General features: G+C 47.0%; 1 protein-coding gene across 2 annotated transcripts in view; it reads left to right on the top strand.

Annotated features, from left to right (window-relative positions):
* The window catches only part of ANO6 (anoctamin 6), a 503,549-nt gene that overhangs the window by 295,947 nt on the left and 183,319 nt on the right, over positions 1 to 24,283 (top strand). For both annotated transcript variants that reach the window (XM_086919093.1, XM_086919092.1), the window contains exon 4: positions 16,336 to 16,401. In XM_086919093.1, the coding sequence (XP_086775219.1) occupies positions 16,336 to 16,401 (66 nt within the window). The remainder of the gene's footprint in view (positions 1 to 16,335; positions 16,402 to 24,283) is intronic.

The raw sequence follows: 24,283 nt of genomic DNA, 5'->3' as shown, positions 1-24,283 counted from the left end.
GGTGTCAGGATGGCAGACCGGGAAGAGGGAGGGGGGAGGGGGAGGGAGTTGGTTCACTTTGCAACCTGAACAGACCCTATCGATTTGGTTGCTGCGCAATAAATACAAGGGACGCATATAGACAATAGTCTACATATATTAGGATAGACAAAAACATACTGTATACCCACAAGCATTGTGAAATTAAACATATTAGAAACGTGCGCTTACTCTTTTCTTTCTCTTCCATTTAACCAGACTGACCCACAGCAACGCGCGGCCAGGTTCAGCTGTTGCAAATAAAACTACTCTTGCATCCAACGAAATGCAATTACACTACAATTTAAGCTGGTGATTAATTAGACAAATGGCTCGTGAGACTGTCTCGCCTTGCTGCATTTAGGTTATTCAGATTTTTTTATGCCCCTCACTTTCAGGCACTCTGAACAGTAAAAAAAAAAAAACTTTTTTATAACTGGCCTAGTCTCTTCCGCATTCTTAACAGAGCGCTTCCTAGTTTTAGATATGCAAGTACAAATGGTAAATGTGTCATTTTTCTGAAAATTGAGTAGTCGAATTGAACACAAAGAATGGAAGGTCTGTGTGGAGAAGCATTCAGCAACGTTCATTTTAACACCACAAACAAAAGAATGCAGTTTTGCAAAGCGACTGTGCCTTCCTTCTGGGCTTGGCTTGTTGAGGGATATGTATTTACTTTGGTCTGCTTGTTTCCGAGGTAGACTCTGCCAAATACACACCGTGATGCGTCTAATATTTGTCTCCAGTTCAATCGCCTGCTAAGTAAAGGTTTCTCTCTATTGTTCGCGGGCCTCTGTAACTGGCATTGGGTGTGTTTCAACAGCACATTAAACTTGTTGTGACAGATGGATTCTCAAACTTCGCCCATGTTTGAATCTGCCCTATAATGGAAAGTTCTGCCTCTAAACAGCCCCAGCGGTGTCGTGCTCACTGAAATTTCAATTTTGTCAACGGTGTTTGAAATGATTTGCACTCTCCCGTTTAGCCTCGGCTCCGTCAAATTCGGATTGTTTTTGTCACTAATACATTTCCACAGCATCATGTCCTGTTGGCACGGATGCAGGCTTCAAGGATGCATGCCCCAAGCCTAGTAATGGTGCTGGGTATCCGGGGCTCCTTGCAGCATCGTAAGTTAACTTTTGCACATGTTCAGTCAAGTAGCTCCGAAACGTGTAAGTTGTACAGAATAGAAGCCTTTCCAAGTATACGCGTCCTAGTCATGGCAGAAGATGGAGTGCCTCGGGATCAGTGGCCGCACCTCCACGTCATCCTGGATAGATTGGCCAGTCTGCAGTTCCACTCATTTGATAACGAGGGTGTTATTCGATTTAAGCCTTTCTCTAATCCAAAAGTAGCCTGCGACATTTCTTAAAGTAGATAGAATATGAGGACAATGTTTGGTTACTTCAAGGAACAGACCAGCACAATTCGCGCAGGGTGGTCAGCTGTATGGCCTCCCACACCTCAACAGCACCGCAAAATCCCTAGTGGGTGCTCCGCTTTGTGGCTCCTGCACCGTTATAGTGCTGCATGGATGGCTCCAAAAGAGACAAATTTTGCAGTGATGGTTCCCTCATTGGTGCAAGAAGACAGAACTGCTACAGATATGCACAGGGACTATGTCTGGGATGATAACATCAACAATTGAATTGATATGTTACCACTGTCCGATGTATAGCCACTAGCCATGAATTACTGTATTTGTTCTTTACCATATCTCGAAAACTGTATAAACTTGCCAGAATAATGATTGTAATGCAATATAAACCTTCAATAAAAACAGTTACCCCCCAAAAAAAAGAAGCCAGAACTGCCGAGTAAGCATCTACCAATGTCATTAAAATGTTGCCTTGGCAGCTCCTGGGTCCCCTGATTGATCAGTTCTATACAGTACAAGGGGACTTCAGTCTTATTCTGCAGTAGCACCTTTTATCGGACAGCTGCAAGGCCAAAACTCGATCTACTCTTCACACATTTGGCAATTGCAGCCCGATTCATGAAGCTAAATAGCGCTCGCAAAGGGCCAGATTCTGAGAATATGGCCCTTTGCGAGTGCGATTTTTGCATTTGCGATTCATCATCCCAAATGCAAAAATCGCTATTAGTGAAATCGCATATTTGCGAGGAATTGGATTTAAGGAATCTCTATTAGAGATTCCTTAAATGCAATTCAGTAACCAATTGGAAATTGCGAATTCGCAATATTTGGTCGCTATTTACCACGAAGTCTGACTTCGTGGTAAATAGCGAAAAAATAGTAAAAAGCACTTTAGTGCATTTTTTTCTGTTGCATGTTACACACAGACATGTCCTTTGGATATGTGTGTGCGCAACACCTGTTTAAATTTGCATTTCAGGGGTGCTACAGGGTGTCCTTTGGACACCCGTGGCACCCTTGAAATTGCTATCTTATTTGCGATTAGCTAATTGCTAATCGCAAATAAGAAATACTCCCCATTCATTCCTATGGGCCTTTAGGCCCATAGGAATGAATGGGGAGTTATTCCTTATTTGCAATTAGCAATTTGCTAATCGCAAATAAGGAATGTGTAGGAATCGCAATTTATTTTGCGATTCCTACATGAATCCCGTTTTGCGAGTCTGTAATAGCGATTCCTTATGAATCATTATTAAAGACTCGCAAAACGGGTCTTTGATGAATCTACCTGATAATGTTATCTTCCATATTTATGTAGCGCATGATATACTTCAAACTCTCTTTTCCCATCGAGAAATGTGGCTCCTTCCGGTCTTTCCATTGGATAGGGGTTAGCGTTTTATTTGAGTGAATCAATAAAGATGAGAAGAAGTTGTGTACCTAAGGACTTTCGTTTTTCGAATGAACCCTGTTGAGGTTTGGAATGAACTGCATCACGTGCTTCTGAGCAGAAAAGTCAAACAGAGAAGTGGATCTTTGCTATACTGCATGAGATAGGTGCCTGCTACTCCTTCCTTGATTAACCACTTTTAGCAGATGGAAACAAATAGTTTATGGAAGCCACCAAGTACAGATTTCCCCATGCAAATATATGTGCTGCAATAGACTTGAAGTCTGATTGGAGAAAATAGAATGACTTACTGAAGTTATCTTTTGGGCTCAATAGCCAAAACGTATTTTCACTAAATCGGGGCTAGCAGTTCTTGCTGATCCCCAAAGGTGGTTTTGATCTGTCAGATAATAAAAATGATTTTTTTGAGTCCTGTTAGCTGCACTATTGCATTTACTATCAGAAGATTTCCATTGATTTTCATGCCTTTTTCATTTATAATATTGGTGCGTTTTAATCCATTTTCTCACCGAACCAAATCATTTAATGATTTTTATTTTTTATTTTTTTATTTTATGAGTTTTATATAGCGCTACCCAGACCCGAAGGTATCGGAGCGCTTTACAGCATGAATCACTCGTAGGATACATTAAGCCAATTGTTATATACAATGTTCCAGGAAGCATCACATAATATCAACGTGGAGTGCAAAATGTTACATGTAAAGTAAATTATTTCAGTACAATGTACAGGGAGCATATGACAGTTATCAAGTAAAATGTACCGGGAACAAATGACGCCTTGCTTCAGTTATCGTTGAGGATCCAGTGACTCCTGGAGGGGTTCAACCGGTGGGGGGGGGGGGGGGGGTGAGGAAGAGGTCACTGATTACCGAGTGTCCATGTGCTTCTATGGTTTGTAGCTATCCATTTGCGCGAGATCGGGTGAGGAGGAGGTCCTTGAGCTGCCTTTTGAATTTTAAGTAGGAGGGGTTAATCCTCATATGGACTGGAAGGGAGTTCCATATTTTCTGCGCATTTCCCGCAAAGGATCGAGATGCGTGTTTTTTGTGTGGGAGATTTCGGTGGGATAAGGAGTAGTGTGTTTGAGCTCCTTAGGGTTCTTGACTGACCGGCCTTCTGAAGTTTAGCAGCTAGGTAGGCGGGTTTACCTGTGTGCAGCACTATGTGCCTGAGACAGGCGGTTCTGAAATTGGCACACATTTCAACAGGAAGCTATTTTAGCTCTCTTAGTGCAGGCAAGATGTGATCGTATTTCTTTACTCCGGTGACCATTCTGGCTGCTGCGTTTAGAGTTGAAGTGAGTGGAGCAAGATGGGATTTTGCTGCTCCTGTGAGGGTTGCAATCCCGTAGTCCAGTCTGGACAGTACCAGGGATTTTGTAGCTTGTTTGAGGTCACACGTAGGGATGAATGGTTTTATTTTTTTGAGTAGTTTAAGGTTGAGGAAGGCGCTCTTAGCAGAGTTTTTAATGTGTTTGTTCATATCTAGTTTGGGGTCCAGAGTAATTCCCAGCGATTTTGCAGACTCTGCTAGGGTGAATTTGTGGTTGAGAGCCTCGATGGCTTTTATCCGTTCTGTGATTTGTGGGTTCTCCTCTTTGTTAGAGATGAGGAGGATTTCCGTTTTGCCCTGATTTAGCTTTAAATGGTTGCGAGAGAGCCAGTGTTGGACTTCTCATAGAGTGTCGTTCAGTCTTTTGATGTCTTCGAAGGAGGAGGTTTCCAGATAGATTTGTGTATCATCAGCATAGAGGTGGAAGGGAATATTGGTTTTTTCCAGTATGGAGGTGAGAGGCTCCATATAGATGTTAAAAAGTTATGTGGAAAGTACTGATCCTTGGGGAACACCCCTACCCACGAGGAGTGGGTCAGACGAAAAGTTCTTGATTTTTATACTCTGTGTGCAGTTCTGTAGGAAAGAGGTGAACCACTGTGGGACCACCTCATCTGCTCCTACTCTTTCTTGAAGTGCTTTGATGAGTAGTTTGTGGTCAACTGTGTCGAAGGCTGCCAATAGATCCAGGAGTATGAGTAGGCAGCAATGGCCTTTGTCCAGAGAGTTGTGCATGTCATCTATTACATTTAGGATCGCTGACTCTGTACTATAACCTTTCCTGAACCCCGATTGATGAGGATCGAGAAAGTTGGTGCTGTCTAGGTGTAAAGTGAGTTGGAGGAGAGCACATTTTTCCATAATTTTTGCAAGGAGAGGGAGATTGGAGACGGGTCTGAAGTTGTTCAGATCGTTTGTGTCCGAGCCAGGTTTTTTCAGTAGAGGAGTGACTTGGCCAATTTTGAGACAGTCAGGCATGACTCCAGTACTCAAGTATCTGTTTATAATCTTAGTCCAGTGCGGGACTAGGCATAATTTAAGTTTTATTGCTAGTTGGGTTGATAAGGGATCCATGATATGTGCTGAGGGTTTGGTGTTGGAGATCAATTTGATGACCTCTGTTTCAGAGATGGGGTTGAAGAATTTCCAATAAGTAAGGAGGGTGCTTGGGGGTGACAACATCGAACTCCGTGGATGCTTTACTGTCGTGAGGACTGCTTTGGATGTCCAAGGAGAGTTCAATCTTGGAAATGTTGTCAATAAAGAAGTTGGCAAAGTTGTCACACAGGTCTTTGAAGGCCATAACTTGTGTCATGGGGGTTTAGAGGTTTGTTACCTGATGAGGCTGAAAAGTTCCTTAAGTCTGTTCTTTGCTTTGTCAAGGTCGTCGCAAAAGAAGGACGTTTTTTTTTCATTTTTCATGTGTTTATTGTATCTCCCTCTTACTGCTTTGAGTCTAGCTCGTAGGATTGTGGATGGCTTGTTTTGCCACAGTCTTTCTGCCGCTCTTCGTTCTCTTCTTTCTGCCGCTCTTAGTTCTCTTCTTTCTGAGTTTAACTCTGTATTAAACCATGATCTGGATGGAATGTTTCTTGATCTTTTTAGTTTCAGGGGGGCTATTTGGTCCATAATGGAGGTCATGGAGGTGTTGTACTGAGAAGTGAGTTCTGTTACTGAGAGATCACCCGTGTGGGAGGGGAAGAGGGAGCTTACCCTCTCCTCCAGGTCTACAAGTGGAATTTGACTTAGATTTCTCACCAAGCACGGAGGGTCCTGAGTGCAGGGTTGGTCTTGAAACTTCTGTTTTAGGTGGAACAGAATGAAATGATGATCCGACCAGTGCACAGGCAAGGTGAAGTTGATGGAGACAGTATCTGCACGAGCGATAATGGCGTCTAGGGTGGATATTTTGATGTGGGTTTTCTCTGTGCAGTGTTGTGTAAGATCGAGGTTGCTTAAGAGATCATTTAGGGATTTGATTAACGCAGTGTTTTCATCTTTCCAGTTTAAGTTGAGGTCGCCTAGAATTATGTTGTTAGAGTCCTGGAGTGAAGAGTGAGTTAATAGGTCGGAGAGATGTCCTCCGAAAGAGGCGGTGTTTCTCGGTGGATGGTAGAGGAGATGACAAAGTAATGATTTTGTTGTCACTCATCTTAATGGTTGTAGAGAGACATTCGAAAGAGTTATATTTGATGGCGGCAGTTTCCTTTGTGGAGATGCTGTTCTATGTATGATTGCTAAGCATCCTCCCCTCTGTTTTTTTCTGTCTTTGTGTATGATGGTGAAGCCTGGGGGGGACAAGCATGTCCATAATAGGGGAAGAGAACTCATTTAGCCAAGTTTCGTTAATGAACATGATGTCAATGTCATCTGTTAGGATGGTCTCTGCAAATTCATTTGCAGGTTTGTAGGCCGACCTGCAGTTAATGAGCATGCAGTTGGTGTTGGGTCTCTCATTAACGGGATTCTTCATTACAGGAGCCCTAGGGATATTGGTGAGGAGGGCTGGCGGTCTTAAAGGTCTGGAGGGGGGGGGGGGCAGTCTCTGCCCATACCCGTGATCACCTGAATCCTGGAGCTAGGGATGACATTAGTGGTTGTGTTGAATATGGAGGCAAGATCCATTGCTTCCTTAGTTGGTGGCTATTGTTCTTTTAGGTCTCTGAGCCTGTGTTGGGAGGGGGGTTGTGTTCCAGCTGAGCCGCTGGGTCTCGGGCCTAGAGTGGTTAGATTTGGCGCATGGGGGTGTCGGATGTGAATTATGAAGGGGATTTCTGAGTGTGGTGAGGTTCCGTAATATTTTGGAAAGGCCCAGAATTACCGTTTCTATCTGGCTTTCGAGCAGGGACAGCTGCTGGTTCGTCTTTACGTAGGGAAGGGAAGAGGAGTCTCGGGAGGGTGATGCGGCTCTATTGTACCTGGGTCTCTGAGACTGGGCCGTGTTAGGGGGCGTTGTAGAGCTGGGCTGTTCGATCTTGGGCGGGTTTGCGTGAGAAGTGTCAATAAATGAGGTTGTCAGGTATGGGTGTGGACTGGGCTCTCCGAGTTTGCTTTTGTTGTTGGAGATGCCTCAATTATCTCTATGGAGTGTCCTGGATATTGAGGGTGTCTGGTCTTGGCGTGGTTCCCTCTACCATCTCTTGTGTGGCAGTGGAGAGAGATAGCTACGCGTCGAGGGAGGGGCCATGTGATCGCAATTTGTCTGTTGAGAGTGTGGGATTGAGGAAGGCGGGCAGAGTATTGGTCGTGGGGTTGGAGAGCCTCATCTGTGTCGGGGTTCTGAATAGATTTGGTTTGTGGGAGAGAATTTGTCACTGTTGGGGAAGAGTAGACAGAGTGTAGGGTGGTGTTTTGAGAGGAGAGGCTGGCTTGCGTGTCGGGGTCTTGTGGGGATGGAGGGAGGGGGGCAGTGGGTGTTGTCCGGTATGAGGTTGCAGAGCCTCGTCTGAGATCGAGCTTTGGTTCAATAGGAAGGGTGGGAGAGAGTTGAGACCTCTTTTTTTTTTTTTTTTTTTTTTTTAAATATATTTTTATTGCAGGAATCAGTAAAACAATACAGTAGCGACCAGCATCGTATTATAAACAACTTATACAACTTATAGCCCACCGACCCCCTTCCATAACGTTTGTGTACAGCCAATCAGCCCATATCCCTGGGGTTGGGCGGCAAATGTAGCAGGAGTCAGTAGGAAGCTGGAGCTGGTCCGGATAACACACTGTCCGTCGTCTGCTTTTCTAAACAAACCCAAAACCCCTGAAATAAACCCCCCCCTCAAAATTCCCAGTAACCATGAAACCCCCCCTCCCCCCCCCCCCACCATCAGCGCCAGGGAGCTCATCAACATAGGATCCACTGCTTGACCCACGGGGAAGGTGATAGTGCTGTCAATGCTAATGTTTAACGGGACTCAGGGCGAGTTGCTCCTTCACTTTCGGAATCGCTGGGGGTACAATAATCCCTGAAGGCCTGCACCAGCGTTTCCCATTCTAACGCGGCCTCCTGCGCCTTCTCATTACCCTGCCTCCAAGCCAACTGATATCTTAGCGCGCTCTCACCCGCCGCCCATTTCAAAAGCTCACTGTGCCATCTGCTGCCTGTAGGACCAGCTCGTGCCTTCCAGTTCCTGGTCACCTCTCGCTTAGCAAGTAGGAGCCCCAGGTCGATAAATTTACTGGAGAATTTATTCCGGGGGGTATGGGGGAACCAGTGCAAGAGCCCTACCGCCGCATCAAATGATAAGTGCCTCCCCGTCACCTCTTCCAAAGTCGTCGCCACCTCCTGCCAGTAGGACGTCAGTCCTGGACAGGCCCACAGCATGTGTAAGAGGTCCGCCTCCTGAGCCGGGCACCTAGGGCATTCCGCTGAAGCCGTGGCAAAATAACGCCTGATCTTTACCGGGGTCAGGTACGCTCTATGGAGAACATAATAATGGACCAGTTGGAAACGGGCGCTACGTGTACCCTTCCAGGCACGCCTCACCAACTGGGACCAGGTCGTCTCCGGGATCTCCCTACCAATGTCCTCTTCCCAGCGGGACTTCAGTGTGGTGAGAGGAACCAACCCCTCGGTAATCAGCCTGCCGTAGAGGCAAGTGACCGCCTTCACCGTGCCCGCCGACATCATTACGTACTGGCACACCTGAGACAGTTGAGGTTCCTCCAGCCCGTTTTGCCAGTGCGCCTGGATCGCTCGCACAATGGCCGAATGCAGCAGAAAGTCGCCCCGGGGGATCCCAAAGCGGTCAATGAGATCCTGAAAGGACAGGAGCGCTCCGTCCTCGTACAGGTCCCCGACGAGCTGTAAACCGGAATCCTCCCAGTCCGCCAGTCGTGACCAATCCCCTCCGTGGGGGAGGGCCGTCAGCATCCCCAACGGTATTTCAGGCGCATATGGCGTCCGCAGGCGGCCTCTGTTGTGAGCCCGATTCCAACAGAGTCGGACAGTCCGCTCCTCCATCGACAGGTCCCGTAGGACCAGGCGCTGTGGCAACGCAATAAAGGAGAGGACGTGCCTGGCCATACCCCTCCCTCTACCGTCTTCCGGGCCTCTGAATTCCCTGGCTATCTCCTGGGTGTAGGTCTGGAGCTGCGCCGCTAGGTAGTACTTCTCGAAGTCCGGCACAGCGAGCCCCCCCTCGTCCTTCGGCCTCATCAGGGTATTGAGGGCCACCCGCCGCCGGCCCGTTCCCCAGAGGAACCCGATCACCATAGAACGCAAGCGACGAAACGTGGCTGGTGGGACCCAGATCGGCAAAGTCCGGAAGTAATACAATAGCCGGGGGAGCGCCACCATTTTGAGCAGGGCGATGCGTCCCGCCACTGAGAGCGGCAGCGTGGCCCAAAAGTCCATGCACCCTCGGAGTGCTCGTATGCAACGGGCAATGTTCCCATCCAGGAGGTCGGGTTGGTCGTGGTACACAAATACCCCAAGGTATTTAAAGCAGTCGGGCTCCCACCTGATCTCCTTGCTTAGCGCAGGAGTGGGGGTGCCCCTACGCATCGGGAAGAGGCAGGTCTTAGACCAATTCACCTGGAGGCCTGAGACCGCTCCGAACTCCGTTAGCGCTAATTCCGCTCCCCGCAGTGCGTCGACCGGATCCTCCAGGAAGAGCAACAGGTCGTCCGCATAAAGCGAGACGTAATGCGGGCCCGCCGCTGTCCATAAGCCCGTATAGTGGGCCCCCGAGCGAAGATGCATCGCCAGTGGCTCCACCGCCAGTGCAAAAAGAAGCGGGGATAAGGAGCACCCTTGCCGCGTGCCACGCTCCACCGGATATCGCGATGAAATCAAAGGGCCCGATCTAACCCTGGCCGAAGCGGAAGCGTAGAGGACCGCAGTCCACTTGACAAATCCCTCCTCGAGGCCGAATTTCCGTAATACCGTGCATAGGTAGTCCCACTCTAGGCTATCAAAAGCCTTCTCCAGGTCCACCGATAAGACTACCGGGGACGGGGCGTCCACGAATGGTTCCCCAAGCAAGCGGAACAACCTTCGGATGTTCATGGTCGTATTCCGCCGCGGGATGAAACCGGCTTGGTCCTCATGCACTAGGGAACTCATATGTCCCAGCAGCCTCGAGGCCAAGATGCTGCTCAATATTTTGTAGTCCACCGTCAGCATTGAAAGGGGACGGTAGGACCCCGGGTCAGACGAGTCTCGGCCTGGTTTGAGGAGCGGGACCACCAACGCCTCACACATCGAGCCAGGGAGACGACCCAACCTCTTCGCCTCCCTGTAGACCACCAGTAATCGAGGGGCCAAGAGGTCAGCGTAAGCTGCATAGAACTCCACCGGAAGGCCATCTAGGCCCGGGGTCTTATTCCTAGCCATCCGTTTGATGGCCCCGCGGATCTCCCCCAAGTCGATATCAGAACCCAGGGTTTCCGCCACTTCCTGTCCTACTGTGCGGAGTTCCAGTGGGCTAAGATAGTTATCAAGCCGGTCTGAGTCACGTGCGGAGCGACTGCGGTATAAACTTTCGTAGTAATGCCGGAAGCAACTAAGAATTTCCGGTTGGGTGCACACTTCGGTCCCATCTGCCCCACGCATATTTGTCGTAGTTTGGGACTGGCGCGTGGGGTTGGCCAGCCACGCCAGCAACGCGCTCGACCTGTCGCCCTCCGCAATGGACCGGACCGTATAGGCCTTATAATCGAAACAGCGGAGCCGTTCGACCTCCACCGCTACCTTCTCCCTCGCCTCTACCGTTCGTGTTTGCAATTCCGGGTGTCCGGGGCGGCTAATTTCGAGCTCGCGGAGTGCCCGGTCCGCTGTGTCTAAATCAGCCAGGATAACACGCCGCATGCCCACCTTCTTGGAGATACAGTAGCCCCTCACCACCACCTTAAAAGCGTCCCATTCGAACGCCCTAGTACTCGCGGAGCCGCCGTTGGACGCAAAATAATCCGAGATTCTCTCCCCTAGGTCCGCCTTGAAGACACTGTCCTCGAGGATCTCGGGGCGCATCTTCCAGGTGGGTACTGCCGGCGTCCCAGGGAACCAGCGAATGTCCAGCAGGAGGGGGTTATGGTCCGAGATGGTCCGCGATAAGTACTCCGATCGGACCGCTGCCGAAACTAGTTCGGACGAACCAAGAAAGCCATCCAGCCTGACATGCAGCTCATGTAGGCTCGAAAAGTAGGAATAATCTCTAGTCGCGGGGTGATGCGCCCTCCAAATGTCCGTCAAACCCCAACGGGTCTGCCAATCCTGACGACCCTTAGCCGTCCGCCGGACCGGGGAATCGGGGAGCGGGGGATGCGAGCGGTCTATGTCTACATCCACTACGGAGTTAAAGTCCCCCCCCAGCAGGAGGGGCCCGGCGAAAAAGTGGGCCAACGAGCCCGATAACCTGGAAAGGAAGGCAGTCTGGTCTACGTTAGGAGCATACACACAGCAAACGTTCAGGTCCCTCCCTCCTAGAGTGCCTGAGATGGCCACGAAACGCCCCTCTGGGTCCACCACTGTCCTCGTGACCTGGAAGGGGACTCCTGCCCTAATCCATATTAGCGCCCCCCTGGCATAAGCAGAGTACGCCGTGGAAAAGACCTGCCCTCGCCACCTACGCTGCAGCGCCGCCCCTTCCGCCTTGTTCAGATGCGTTTCCTGCAGCAGCGCCATTTGCACTCCCCTACGCACTAAATAAGCATGGACCTTGTGACGCCTGGACATAGTGTGAAGCCCCCTCACGTTCCAAGTAACACATTTCAAATTAGCAACATCAGCCATTGTCCCAGAGTGTTCTTGCACAGTCTCCCCGTTCGGGTCCACTCAAAGAAAAAGCATCAATCCTCCCAGCGCTGACGGTGGCCATTTTCCCCAACCAGAACCAAACCACCCAAAACCCAACAAGACCCCCCCCCAACCACCCCAGAACAGGACCCAAACTGCACCATCTAGATCCCATCCAAACCTCTACGTAGATCAACCCCAAAACCCCCACTAGCCCTACGGTCGCCACCGTAGGAAGGCCTTATGGGCCAGGTGCGGGCTGGGCGGAGGCAGTGGGCCCTCGTCGCCCAGGCTACCAGGACTATAGCGAGCCCTCCCCGGTGTCAAAACCTTCCGGGGCAAGAACAGAAGCCCCCCAACCCTCTCTCCTTCGTTGTCAGCAATAAAGAGCGGCAACCGCCTCCCCCCTGCCGGGCCCCCACCCAAAACAAGGCAGCATACCCCATTACCCTTGTCCGTCCAAAAGGTCCTCCACCGACTTCGGTGTGATCACCGGTGTATGGGTACTGTCTGCCACTGAATCCTCCGAGTCCGATGGTGCCCCCTGAGCACCCGGGTTTTCTTCCTCCTCCTCGATGACTTCGCCTCTTGCTCCCGACAGTTCAGATAGAACCTCCAACACTCCCCTCCGCTCCGATGATGTCTCCGCAGTCGAGGGCCCTCCCGTGCGGCCGCGGCGATTCCTGACCCTCTTAGATCGCCTCCTTTGTTCCGGCTCCTCCGCCTGTTGGGTCGAGGCGCCAAAACCATCTTTCCCCGTCCGGTACAGTTCAAGCCAGTCGCAGACCTCCTCCGGGGTGTCGAAGAACTGGGTTTTGTCATCGACAATGACACGGAGCCTTGCGGGGAATAGGAGAGAATATTGGATGCCCTCACTCCTGAGTTCACGCTTAACCGCCAGGAAGGAGAACCGCTTGCGCTGCGTCTCGTACGTGTAGTCAGGGAAGATGTTCACCTGACTGTTTGCAACCCGGAACGGGCCATTATGCCTGGCGGCATTTAGGATCAGGTCTCTGTCCCGGAAATGTAGCAACCGCGCCACCACCGGCCTTGGGGTCCGTCCCTGTTGTGGGGGCCGTGCTGGGACTCTGTGGGCCCGTTCTAGAGTGTAAAAGGAGGACAGACCCTCCGGGACCACCGTGTCTCGGAGCCAGGTCTCCAAGTATCGCACCATATCGCCATCCTCGATTTTTTCCGGCAGGCCCACCACCCGAATGTTATTCCTCCTGTTGCGGCCTTCCGCATCCTCCGCCCTCCGTTCGAGGGTCTCAATTCGAGACAAGGCATCCTTTATCGTCGCAGCCAGGGTTCTCTGCGCCGGTTCTAAAGTTTTCACCGTGCCCTCCACCTCCTTGACCCGGTCTGAGAGTTTCCCATGGTCTGCCCTAAGGAGGCCCAGGCCCGTCGCCACCTGGGCAATGTCCTGTTGGAGGGCTGACCGAGTTGCCTCTATCGCTTCCAATACACGGTCGAATTGTTGCTGCAGTGGTGCGCCACCCGGTCTTTTTGGGTCTCCATGCTCTTCCTTGTCCTGGGCTTCAGAGTCCGAGGTGGTCTGGCTGGATCCCTTGGCTCCTTTCGGTTTCCCCATGCTGCCAGGGGCTCCCCGTGAGGGTCCCGGAGTAGGTGTCGCCGTGTATAGGTGTCCAGCACGACCTTCCCGGGAGTTCGTTCTCAAGTCGGGTATGGGCGATCTCCTTCTCCAGAGCCTGTGGAGACTCCGCCGCTTCGGCTCACGCCACCGCCACGGCGTCCGAGGGCACCGATGAGGGGGCGGAGACAACCGTCGCCGAGTCGGGCAGGCCCGTTCACCCACTGTAGCTCCGGGACGAGGGCCACCAACTCCCTCGGTTGATCTGTGGCGCCAGAGTGTCGCGCCTCCCATGTAGTTGGGCTGGCCAGGGAATCGTAACTAGACGCGGAGTCGCGGTGCAGACCACCGCCCGAAACAGAGGGCACCCGCACCCGGTGCCCTCTAGTGCGTGGGCACCCGCCCGGTCGTCTAATCGAGTGTGAACCAGTTGAAGAAGGTCCGATCCTGCCAATGTCCAATGTCTAAAACCACCGAGGATGGTGAAGCCGGGTGTCAGTCGACACCCGCGAGACCTCTTCAACTCCGTAGCTTCGATCAAGGGGACAAAGGGGTCCGGGCGCCATGTTGGGTCGCACTCCGCAACTCCGCAAACTTCGGCATTTCTTCGTAGCCACCCCCGTCCAAACTCCACCAAGGTCCCCGGCAGGGTGTCGTCACCTCGCTCAACCGAATGCGGGGTCTGGGGCGCCCCTCAGCCTCCGATGTTCAGGATAATCTCGGGCTTAGTCCCGGAGCCGAGCTCTCAGGCGACCATCGCCATCGGCGCCCAAGCCACGCCCTCCTGAGTTGAGACCTCTTGAGAAAAGGTGGACGGGGTGTCAGTTGGTTTCTGGAGGGGGGAGGATGGTTCGCATGGCAGATGTCTTGTGAGTGTCTTGTGCAATCACAGGGAGAGGAGGGCTATCAGGGAATGAGAGACTGGGCGGGTGGGTGTTGAGAGAATGTGGTGGGGCATTGCGGAGCGTGGGGAAGAGGGGAAGAGGGACTCAAACGCTTCTAGGTTGTTGTTATTGGCTTGGATCAAGACTTTGCAGTTTGTGTAGATGGTTGCAGAGGTGTTACTGCTGTGTTTGGGGCGGTTAGGGAGTGTGAACGTAAGTTTGCAGCTATTGGTGGTGTTGGTTGTTTTGGATATGTGCAGATGTGTTCTAAGTATGCTGTTCGAGTTAGAAGGTCTTAAGGTGTGGAAAATGAGGTCTATTTTTATCTGGCCTTTGGAAGAGCAATAGTATATGTCCGTGATTAGGATTTCAGGGTGTAGTCTAATTAGTCTATGTATAAGGTTTCTTTTTGATTTGGGGGTGAGGTGGGGGGGGTAAGGAGTTAAGGCCTTGTGCTTTCAGTCCTTTTTGTAAGGGGGGGGGCGGGATTCTGTGGGTGGTGCCATAATGACTCCAATCTGTAGGTCAGAGGGGATGCTAATGCAAGGGGTTAAGGGTGAGAATAAGCACAGAAGTCAGCCCATTTTGTCAGCTTTAGAACTCTCTCAAGACAAAACCCAGGTTAAGTGCCAAGCCTCTCATTCAACTATTCTGCAGTGACTTTTTTTCCCTTCTTCCTCTTTTTTTCCCCTTCCTTTTACTTTCCCCTTTCTTCTTTCCCTTTCTTTACCTTCTATCCTCTTCTTCCTTCTTTCCCTATCTTTTTCTTTTTTTCTTATATCCTCTTCTTTTTTTCTTTCTTTCCTTCCTTTCCTTCTCTCCTCCTTTCCTTTCTGTACTTTTTCCCCTTTTGGTTTAAGGAAAGCAGCTTCTCCACTTACTCTGCAGGCAGAAATTACAGTCTATTCAAACTTCTGCGCTCGTAATGAGAGGATCGGTAGTTTTGTCTTGCATGTGGTAACCTAAGCAGAGACCAAGCCCTGCCTTTTCCAGGCACCAGCTGTGGACACAATGACAAAACACACACCAAGAGTGAACTCCACCTGCTTGCTTCCCTGTAACCAATGAAGACCTCTACACTTTAAGGCCCACAGGGCCAGAAAGGCCTTTAAATACAGATATTAACCCCAGAAAAAAACAATAAGAAAACATGGCCAAGTAGTTCTCCTTTATATTGCAATGGTTTCACGATGGTCCCCTTGTTGGAAAAAAAATAGCTACAAGAAGTCTGATATATATTTTATTATTTAGTGAATTATCAGAATAGAACGACCAAGAGTTGCCTTCTTATATGAGCATTAGTAATGCTACATTAATTAATCTGTACAAGTATTTTAACAGAAGCGTCTAGCAAACATTATGTACTACAGTATTGAATTCTTAGAGAGGGAAGCGAACCTAAGAGGGAACATATTGGCCTTCAAAATGTTACAAGAATGAAAACATAAAGTGAAACAGCAGTTTCAGGATTCACATTTCCTCCTGCCAACATGGCAATTACGCTTTTGCAAGATTTTTTTATATAATAGAATACTTAGCTAGATATATTAAAAGTGGGATCTGCGAACATAATAGTTTTAAGAAAAACAGAATATCATTTTTCTTTGACCGCCTGATTCAGATTTAAGTAAGCATTGCTTCCAATGTTAGACCTTCCACTAGGTGGCATGTGTCTTCCCCTTGCAGTATAGAGTACAGGCAGCTAGATTGCAATGGGCGTGATGCACCTACGATTCTGGATTCTGAGTTTAAAGGTAACTCTTGATTATTTTCCTGATAGTTGAAGACTTAGGTGCATCAAAGTTATTGCCCTGATAACTACGAGATGTGAATGCCACAAATTGCTAAAATTGGTGAAGATAATGCATTTACTGATTAAAAGTGCTATTGTTATCCTTGTAAAACCTTTCCTTATTTGCATCAGATTTTCTACTTCTTTGTGGTAGTGTGTGTTAATTTTTTTTTTTTTTGATAATGTATTTTGCAGAAAAAACGGCAAGCGTATGAATCAAACCTGGTTGGTCATGGTTTACAGTTGGAAGCAACACGATCTGTAAGTAACATATTTTTTGTGTCTATTTTTGCCTTATATGTCTTATTTAGTAATTGTATTGGAGGTTGCATGTGCATTATGAGTATGGTGGTCCACAGGACCTCCATAGTCTTGGTGGTGTTCTGACCACTGACACACTGGCGGTCTGCCTGCCGTATTATGGGTGTGGCGGTTGGACCAACACAAGACCGCTGGGATCAAGGATTCCGCTGTGCCAGCGATCTGGAAATGGTCAGGAATATCCTTGCGGAGCTAAGCTGTCACCGCAGAGCATGTTCTGATTTGAATGTCCACTGCTCATTTCATGGCAGTGAGCCAGCCATGAAAAGTTTGGTGGACATGCAAGGAAGTGGGCCCTAATAGGGCCGCTAGCCACTTGTTTGCCTGGGGGTGCATGCAGGGGGGCACATATTGTGCCCCCTGGAAATGCACCCCCGTTCCTGCATGGTGTGGCATGCACAACATGGTGCATGCCAAACCGTGCAGGAATGTGCTGCAGGAGCTGCCATGGCGGCAGACTGCTGTTAAGGCTCTCCTATGAGCCCAACAGACCGCCGCAGCACCACTCGCTCACCCACCATTGATTGCACTCTTAATACGACTGGCATGCGCCCTACGGGCCTAGATGTCCTCCTGTTTGCGCAGCAGTGGCGGGCTGACAGGAGGACTGCTAAACTCGAAATAAGGCCCTGTATCAATGGAAAAAGTGTGTTAAAACAATACAAAATGGAAGTTATCCACAGAAAATTATTATTTTATGACCTTGAAGTGGTTAATGTTACACATGGCTAAAACCCTTAATGCATAAGTAGTCAAGAGAGAGGTAACATATGAACACTCCCATTTAGCATCTTTCTTATTGCATGCCATTAGCAGAGCAGCATCTATTGCACATTTTTGTACAGCTTTCCCCTTTACAGGAACATGCCAAAACACAAAGCAAACTAACGCTTTGTTGTGAATTTGTTATAGGATATTGGTTAGCAAGATCTTAGACCAAAAAGGAGCAGACTGCTATACAAGGCACGAGGGACTTTGATAAGCATTTGATACATTTACAGAGGACACAAAATCATCGATTCTCAATTTTACACTTCAGTCATTCATACTTCAGTAGAGACGACAGGAGTTGCCAGACTGGATATTATAATGAGCAACCCCTGGCAGGTAACATAGTGCACCAGAAATATCAAGAACTGGAATTCTTAGTTCTTTTCTGAACCTTATAAGGAAAGTCTTATAGCCCATTCACGGAATTGGGTGCACAACCTGAAAATGCTTGTTTTCAAGTGCATTCTTTGTGGAATTATTTTAAATTTTCACTTGTGTGACCATCAGGCTCTCGGTTACTTTCAGGCCACTAGAGTTTATTAGCTCCGTAGACTGGTGTGCTGGTGTGAAAATCATTGTAAATCATCTAGTAAATGTTGATGCTGATCTCTGCTGTAGGGAGAGATCGTGCAGCTTTGTTTTGGAGAGTGAGTCTGCAAAATTACTTCTTACCAGTGATTTAGCAAGTAGCAGTATGGAGGGCTTGCAGCAGTATGGAGGGCTTCCCTCAGAGTGATATGGGTGCAATCTAGTAAACTATTCAGTGGGGCATACATAGAAAAGTGCAAAAGCATAACTGGCAAGCAAAATATGTTCGTAGTCACAACCAGTACCAGGCAGTCTGGGCTTCCCTGGCTATGAAGTATTTAGAACAAGAGATCAGAATCCATTTAAAAACTAATGACATTTCTATAGTGAGAGTGGGTGTGGAGCTCTGAAGCATTGTCTGATAGTATTAATCTTGCTTTTTTGTGAGTTCCCCCACATTGACTTTATTGGGTTTAGTGTGAGGTGTATGGAAGATGCTCCGAACTGTATGAAGCTCTGGAAGGATCTTTGGTGGGGAATTCGGTGTGCTTGTGATAGCAGGAGATACAATTTTATATCCTCACAATTTGATGTCATCAGGTACTGATGGATCGTGATGTTGCTATAGTCCTCAGCGGCCAAAACATTTCAAGGTAAGCCTCGCTTGAAATAAAAAAATATTTGGTTCAGCTTCAGCTCTCTCAAATTGACATCCCAGCTAACATTTTCTCACAAATAATATGTAGAATAATCTTGTGAGCAAGCCGAAAAATAGTAAGGAGGCTCCTTAAAGAGTTGCAGGCAAAACAACATTGTAGGATTGTTCGATTTATCTTGATAAAAATATGCAACGGGAAACCTTAAAGGCAAGCTAAACATTTCATGAGTGGTTTGAGGGATGAGAGTTCTTCCAAGACCTTTTGTTAACAATTAGTGATCAGTTTTACCTTTCAGTTACTCACATTAACACATTAAACATTCCACACTTAGTAATGCTACGTATCAGGCTTCCATTTCTAGAAAGACATTTTATCAAACACATTGATAAATGCTACTGGAAGTTTCGTGAAATAGTTGAGACAAAGCCTTCTTCTTCTGCCCCACATTTTGAAGACTACTGCCGTACAGGTTCCTTCTAAAAATTAAATATTATGAGTGCATTGATCGAGATCTTGGGAATACGGCACAATTTTGTTTTGTCCAGTCCGATCAGCTAGATGTTGAAACCCTGTCCGCAAGGTATTCTGGCTGTTGATGCCAATAGCTCTGTAGTATGTTAAGTACAGATATTTAAACTGGATTCTTGCTGGGAGAGGGAGTCATTCCAGTCTCTTCATCTTTGGTTGGGTCGCAGCATGGATGCTGGTTTTGCTGAAATGTCTGTGAAACCTGGTAGCCTGATGAAGAGAGCTTTACCGTTGTCAATGGATCAGTGACATATCAGAAAAAAAAATATAGGGGCCCATTAGCATGGTGGGCGGATCACCACCGCCCGACCGGCGGTGGCGATCCGCCCGCCAAAACACCCCGCCGGCCGACGTTTTACCCCCGCCACATTAGCATGGTCGTGGGTACCGCAGCGGACGGAAAGATTGTCCGCCGCTTTTCTGCCAGTAGGCAATCCTCACGATTGCCTACTGGGTGGAAAAGGCCTATAATATGGTGGCAGTGCATCCATATTATGTTGTGGGCAGCGTTATGCCTTTCGGGAATCGCTTTGGGGGCCCATTGTGGGTCCCCTGGGAGGGTGGGGGGCTGCACTTGGGAGGTACCCATGATACCCCCCTACATTGGCATACACAAGGTGGCAGGCACCTCGCTGTGTCTGTCATGTTGTGCATGCCAACGCACGCCATGCATTTTCTACATTGTGGCAGGTGCTGCTCACAGCACCTCCCGCCACAATGTTGAATATGCGGGATGCAACTGCCAGGGTGGGGGATGCATCCTAATTAGGGGTGCGGGACCGCTGCACCACTCGCGGTCGGTCCCAACACCACTAAGGTGGCGGGCGGACTGAAGTACGCCCGCCATCCTAATGGACCCCTAAGTGTGGACAGATTATCATGTCAAAAATATTGGGAATCTAAGTGCAAATAGTTTTGTATATTACTAACCTTAACCTCACATCTATGTATCTCAAAAAAATATCGTCAAGGTACATATATGTGGGGAATATCGAATCCAACAAAATCGAGGGACATAAATATAGAGTCAAAAATATTGATTACAAAATATTGTTTCCCCATACTTATGATGGTAGGTACAAAAATAATGAGAAAATAATATTGATTTACACCAATGTTGTTTAAAAACATACTAAAATATTGTATATATTACCTACTGGTCGCCAGTGTCAGGACTGTTAGGACTAGCGGCAGGAAAAGACAGACTGTAAGCGTAGTTTTAACTAGGTTTGGCAGACTTATTAAAGAGAAATGCAGAACAGTTAAAAACATCACAGGAGGACACTAAGATGGCGGCCAAAAATCAAATTGGGAATAGTCTGATTAGTGCACTAGTTTCTGAGCACAATCACAGTGATGCAGGTGAAACGCCCGAGGAGCTGCGCACTTCACCTGAGATACGAGGAGGAGATGTCCAAGTGCGGTGCGTCGCTAAGATAGATTAGGAGAATTCTACGTCGCGCATTTCAAGAGTTTTTGGGTTCCGCTTGAGAAGCTGGATGGTCGCAGGAATTACCAGTAAGACTGTTCCAATTATTTACCGTTTTTTGGGGCATGCTCAGTTAAAACTTCTGAGGCAACGTTTAAGGAAGTGTTCTATTTTTAGAGTGTGCCCATTCAGGAAAAAAGGGCACGGGAGTGCGAATAATAAAATACAATGTGTCATGCGAGCTAGCGTCTGACTGCACATAGGGGAAAAGCAAAAGTAGAGTCCGCACAAGCTTCTGAAATGTAATATCGGAAGGGAGAGAGCACAGAATCTTTTAAAAAACGTATTCAGTGAAAATCGTTCTAGTTCCAATTAGATAATTAAGAGGAAAATAAGAACTCTTTAGTCACTTGGGTTATATTACTTGCAGTGCTGTTAACTGCAAATGATATTTATATTAAGTAAAGAAAAGTAAGCACCAAGACAGAAAACTAGAGAAGTATCCAGTTAAATTCAGGTGAAGAATATAATTTACAACCAACAGAATCCATGTAGAAGCAGCAGCTGTGACAGGAGAAAGTGAGAACCTGTGGGAGACACACAACAAAGAATATAAATAGAAAATAAGAAACATACAATTAGAATAACCTGTAGAATTTTCAGTTACAACACAGAATAGAAGGAAGCACACAACAGTAGAGAAAAGAAGAGGAGCAAAGGTCACACTAAGTCTGGGGAGGTGAGTTTAGAAAAAGTGTACATATGAACACTAGTGGATCAGAAGTGAGAATAATGCATGTGTTTCCTGTTGCAGTGAATGGTCCATCAGTAGCCAGAAAGGAAGAAAGAACAGAAAAGATATTTAAAGAAAAAGAGAGAAAAGAACATAGACGCAGTGTGGCAGTCTCTTCTCTGTCCCATCCCCTTTCCCCCACGGGGCTCTACTGGCCATTATGTTAAATTAGCGTGTGGCTGGGGAGTTCTTGGAAGGAATTAGGAACTAGCTGCATTCTGCTCCTGTGCAAAAGGAAGAGCACGGCCTGACAGCCAGTATGTATTTATAGTTAGGACCTAGTTACCATAGGAAAATCGCAACATTCTATTCCCAATAACTTTTGCGCCGATTGACGTATCTTCATGAAATTTTCAAAACCTATGGCCTCCTCCGGTCAGCTCCTGTCTTGAAAGTTTCGGGGTGATTCGTCAAGGGGGGGCCGAGGAAAAAGGGGGTCCCAAAACGGGTTTTCCCCATGCAATTTTCCATTGGAAACTTTAGACACGGCTACAGCCCGAACTGCTGAATGGAATTACACCAAATTTGGCAAAAAGGTAGCCCTTGGTTCAGAAAGAGCTCTTTTTGTTAAATGGTGTAAATCCGTTGAGTAGTATTTTAAATATTAATGGAAAAAGAAATATATATATATGGGCGGAGCCTCACCACACATCTCATCGTGAGTTCTGATTGGCTGTCAGCACTTCATCCAAGAAGTGTTGGCAGCCATCTTGGGACCAATATACATGATAGCACCTCATTAAAAAGCATTGCAGTTAATAGAAGGTTTTAAGACTTTAGTTACAATATAAATCATTTGTTGATGGTACCTTACTCATTTTAGGAATTGTGGTGTGTTCTAAGGTGATTTTACCATGTGAAAAAGCCTTCTGCTGGGATATCATGAATCATGTTTGAGAGAAAACTATATTCTCATGTTTTTCCCACAGAGGTTTGGAAGGTGATCTATAAGCTAAACTGAGAGCATATTTTCTGTAAATTCACGTTATCTTTCTCAGTCATCTTAGAATGAAGTCTGACTTTCTCAGTAAAACATGTACATCCAACAAGGGCAGAGACTGTCAATTAATTTCTTTGTGTTCTACTGTAGCTTCCCAGAGTGTTCTAAAGAACAACTAGAGCGCTAACAGTCCTACTTATGACAAACGTATTGCACACCTGAAGCCATCTTAATTGGAATAAAGTGGTAACTCTTAAAACATTTAATTTATAAAGGAACAAAACGAGGGGGTTCATTTTGCCATAGAAATTATGATTAGTGCTGCAGAAAGAAAAAGGAGGGCACATTTTGAGTGACTTTTCAAATCTTCTTCTATTTCAATCAAACATTCTGACCTGCAGACTGAAACATGCACTTTCAATACCAGCAGAAGACTTCCCTGGTGAGCAGTAGCTTCACTACAGTGATCTAATAAGCAACTAGAGTGCTAAGATTCTGAATTTATGGCAAAGGTGTGACACATCTGAATGCCTTCTTGATGGAATTAAATTAAAACACTGAAAGTAATTCCTATTGAGGAGACAGTAGTAAATTAGGAAACTTCATAAAATAGGTTTCCCAAGATGGCCAGCAGAGACAAAAGAGCCCAAATGTAGCACAAATATCATCCGGATGTAGCCCAAGTATAGCCCAATGACAGAATGTCCCAGAGTGTTCTAAAGAACAACTAGAGCGGAACAGTCTTACTTATGACAAAATTATGGCACACCTGAAGTCATCTTGATTGGAACAAAGTGGTAACACTTAAAACATTTAATTTGCAAAGGAACAAAATGAGGGGGTTCATTTTGCCATAGAAATTATGATTAGTGCTGCAGAAAGAAAAATTAGGGCACATTTTGACTTCTCAAATTCTCTTCTATTTCATTAAAAAATTCTGACATGCAGACTGAAACATGCTCTTTGAATACCAGCAGCAGACTTCCCTGGTGAGCAGTAGCTTTACTACAGTGATCTAATGAGCAACTAGAGTGCTAACATTCAGAATTTATGCCACATGTGTGACACATCTGAATGCCTTCTTGATGGAACCAAAGTAAAACACTGAAAGTATTTCCTACTGAGGAGACTGAAGTAAATCAAGAAATTAGGAAATTTCATAACAAATAAGTCTCCCAAGATGGCCACCAGAGACAAAAGATCCCAAATGTAGTAGCGCAAATATCACCCAGATGTAGGCCATGTATAGCTCAATGACAGAATGTCCCAGAGTGTTCTTAAGAACAACTAGAGCGCTTACTGTCTTACTTATGATAAAAGTATGGCACACCTGAAGCCATCTTGCTTGGAATAAACTGGTAACACTTAAAACATTAAATTTAAAAAGGAACACAATCAGGGGCTTCATTTTGCCATAGAAATTATGATTAGTGCTGAAGAAAGGAAAACTGAGGGCACATTTTGAGTGACTTCTCAAATCCTCTTCTATTTAATAAAAAAATTCTGACATGCAGGCTGAAACATGCACCTGTAATACCAGTAGTAGACTTCTGTAGTGAGCAATAGCTTTACTACAGTGATCTAATGAGCAACTAGAGTGCTAACATTGAAAATGTATGGCAAATGTGTGACATATCTGAATACCTTCTTGTTGTATTCAAAGTAAAAAACTGAAAGCATTTCCTACTGAGGAGACTGCAGTAAATTAGGAAACTTCATAACAAATAAATCTCCCAAGATGGCCACCAGAGACAAAAGAGCCCAAATGTAGCACAAATATCACCCAGATGTAGCCCACATGTAGCCCAATGACAGAAGTGTGCAAAACACTTTTTATTTTTTGTGTTTTTGCAGTTTTATATAGTGCAGACTTGTCAGTTATTGGAGTGCTTTACATGAGCATTACTTACAGCGCACAAGAACAAATTCATTTTGGTTGTAGACATGGGGAGATTAAGTGATTTGACCAGAATCACAGAATGTCGAGCTGAAGCAGAAACTCCAACCTGGTTCCCCAGTTGCAAAGTCTGCAGCTCTGGAAGTAACACCACATCCTCTCCCCTAAGTGCAGGTGGTCATCTGGATAAAAAAAATCATAAAGATAACAAATAATTCTAAAAGTGCTTTGTAGCTATTTGAAAACTCCGGAAATATGTCCTCTTTTTAGTTCTTTA

The sequence above is a fragment of the Lissotriton vulgaris genome, chromosome 1_1 (assembly GCF_964263255.1).
Source record: "Lissotriton vulgaris chromosome 1_1, aLisVul1.2, whole genome shotgun sequence".
NCBI lineage: Eukaryota > Metazoa > Chordata > Amphibia > Caudata > Salamandridae > Lissotriton > Lissotriton vulgaris.
This window is presented reverse-complemented; position numbering and strand designations above follow the sequence as displayed.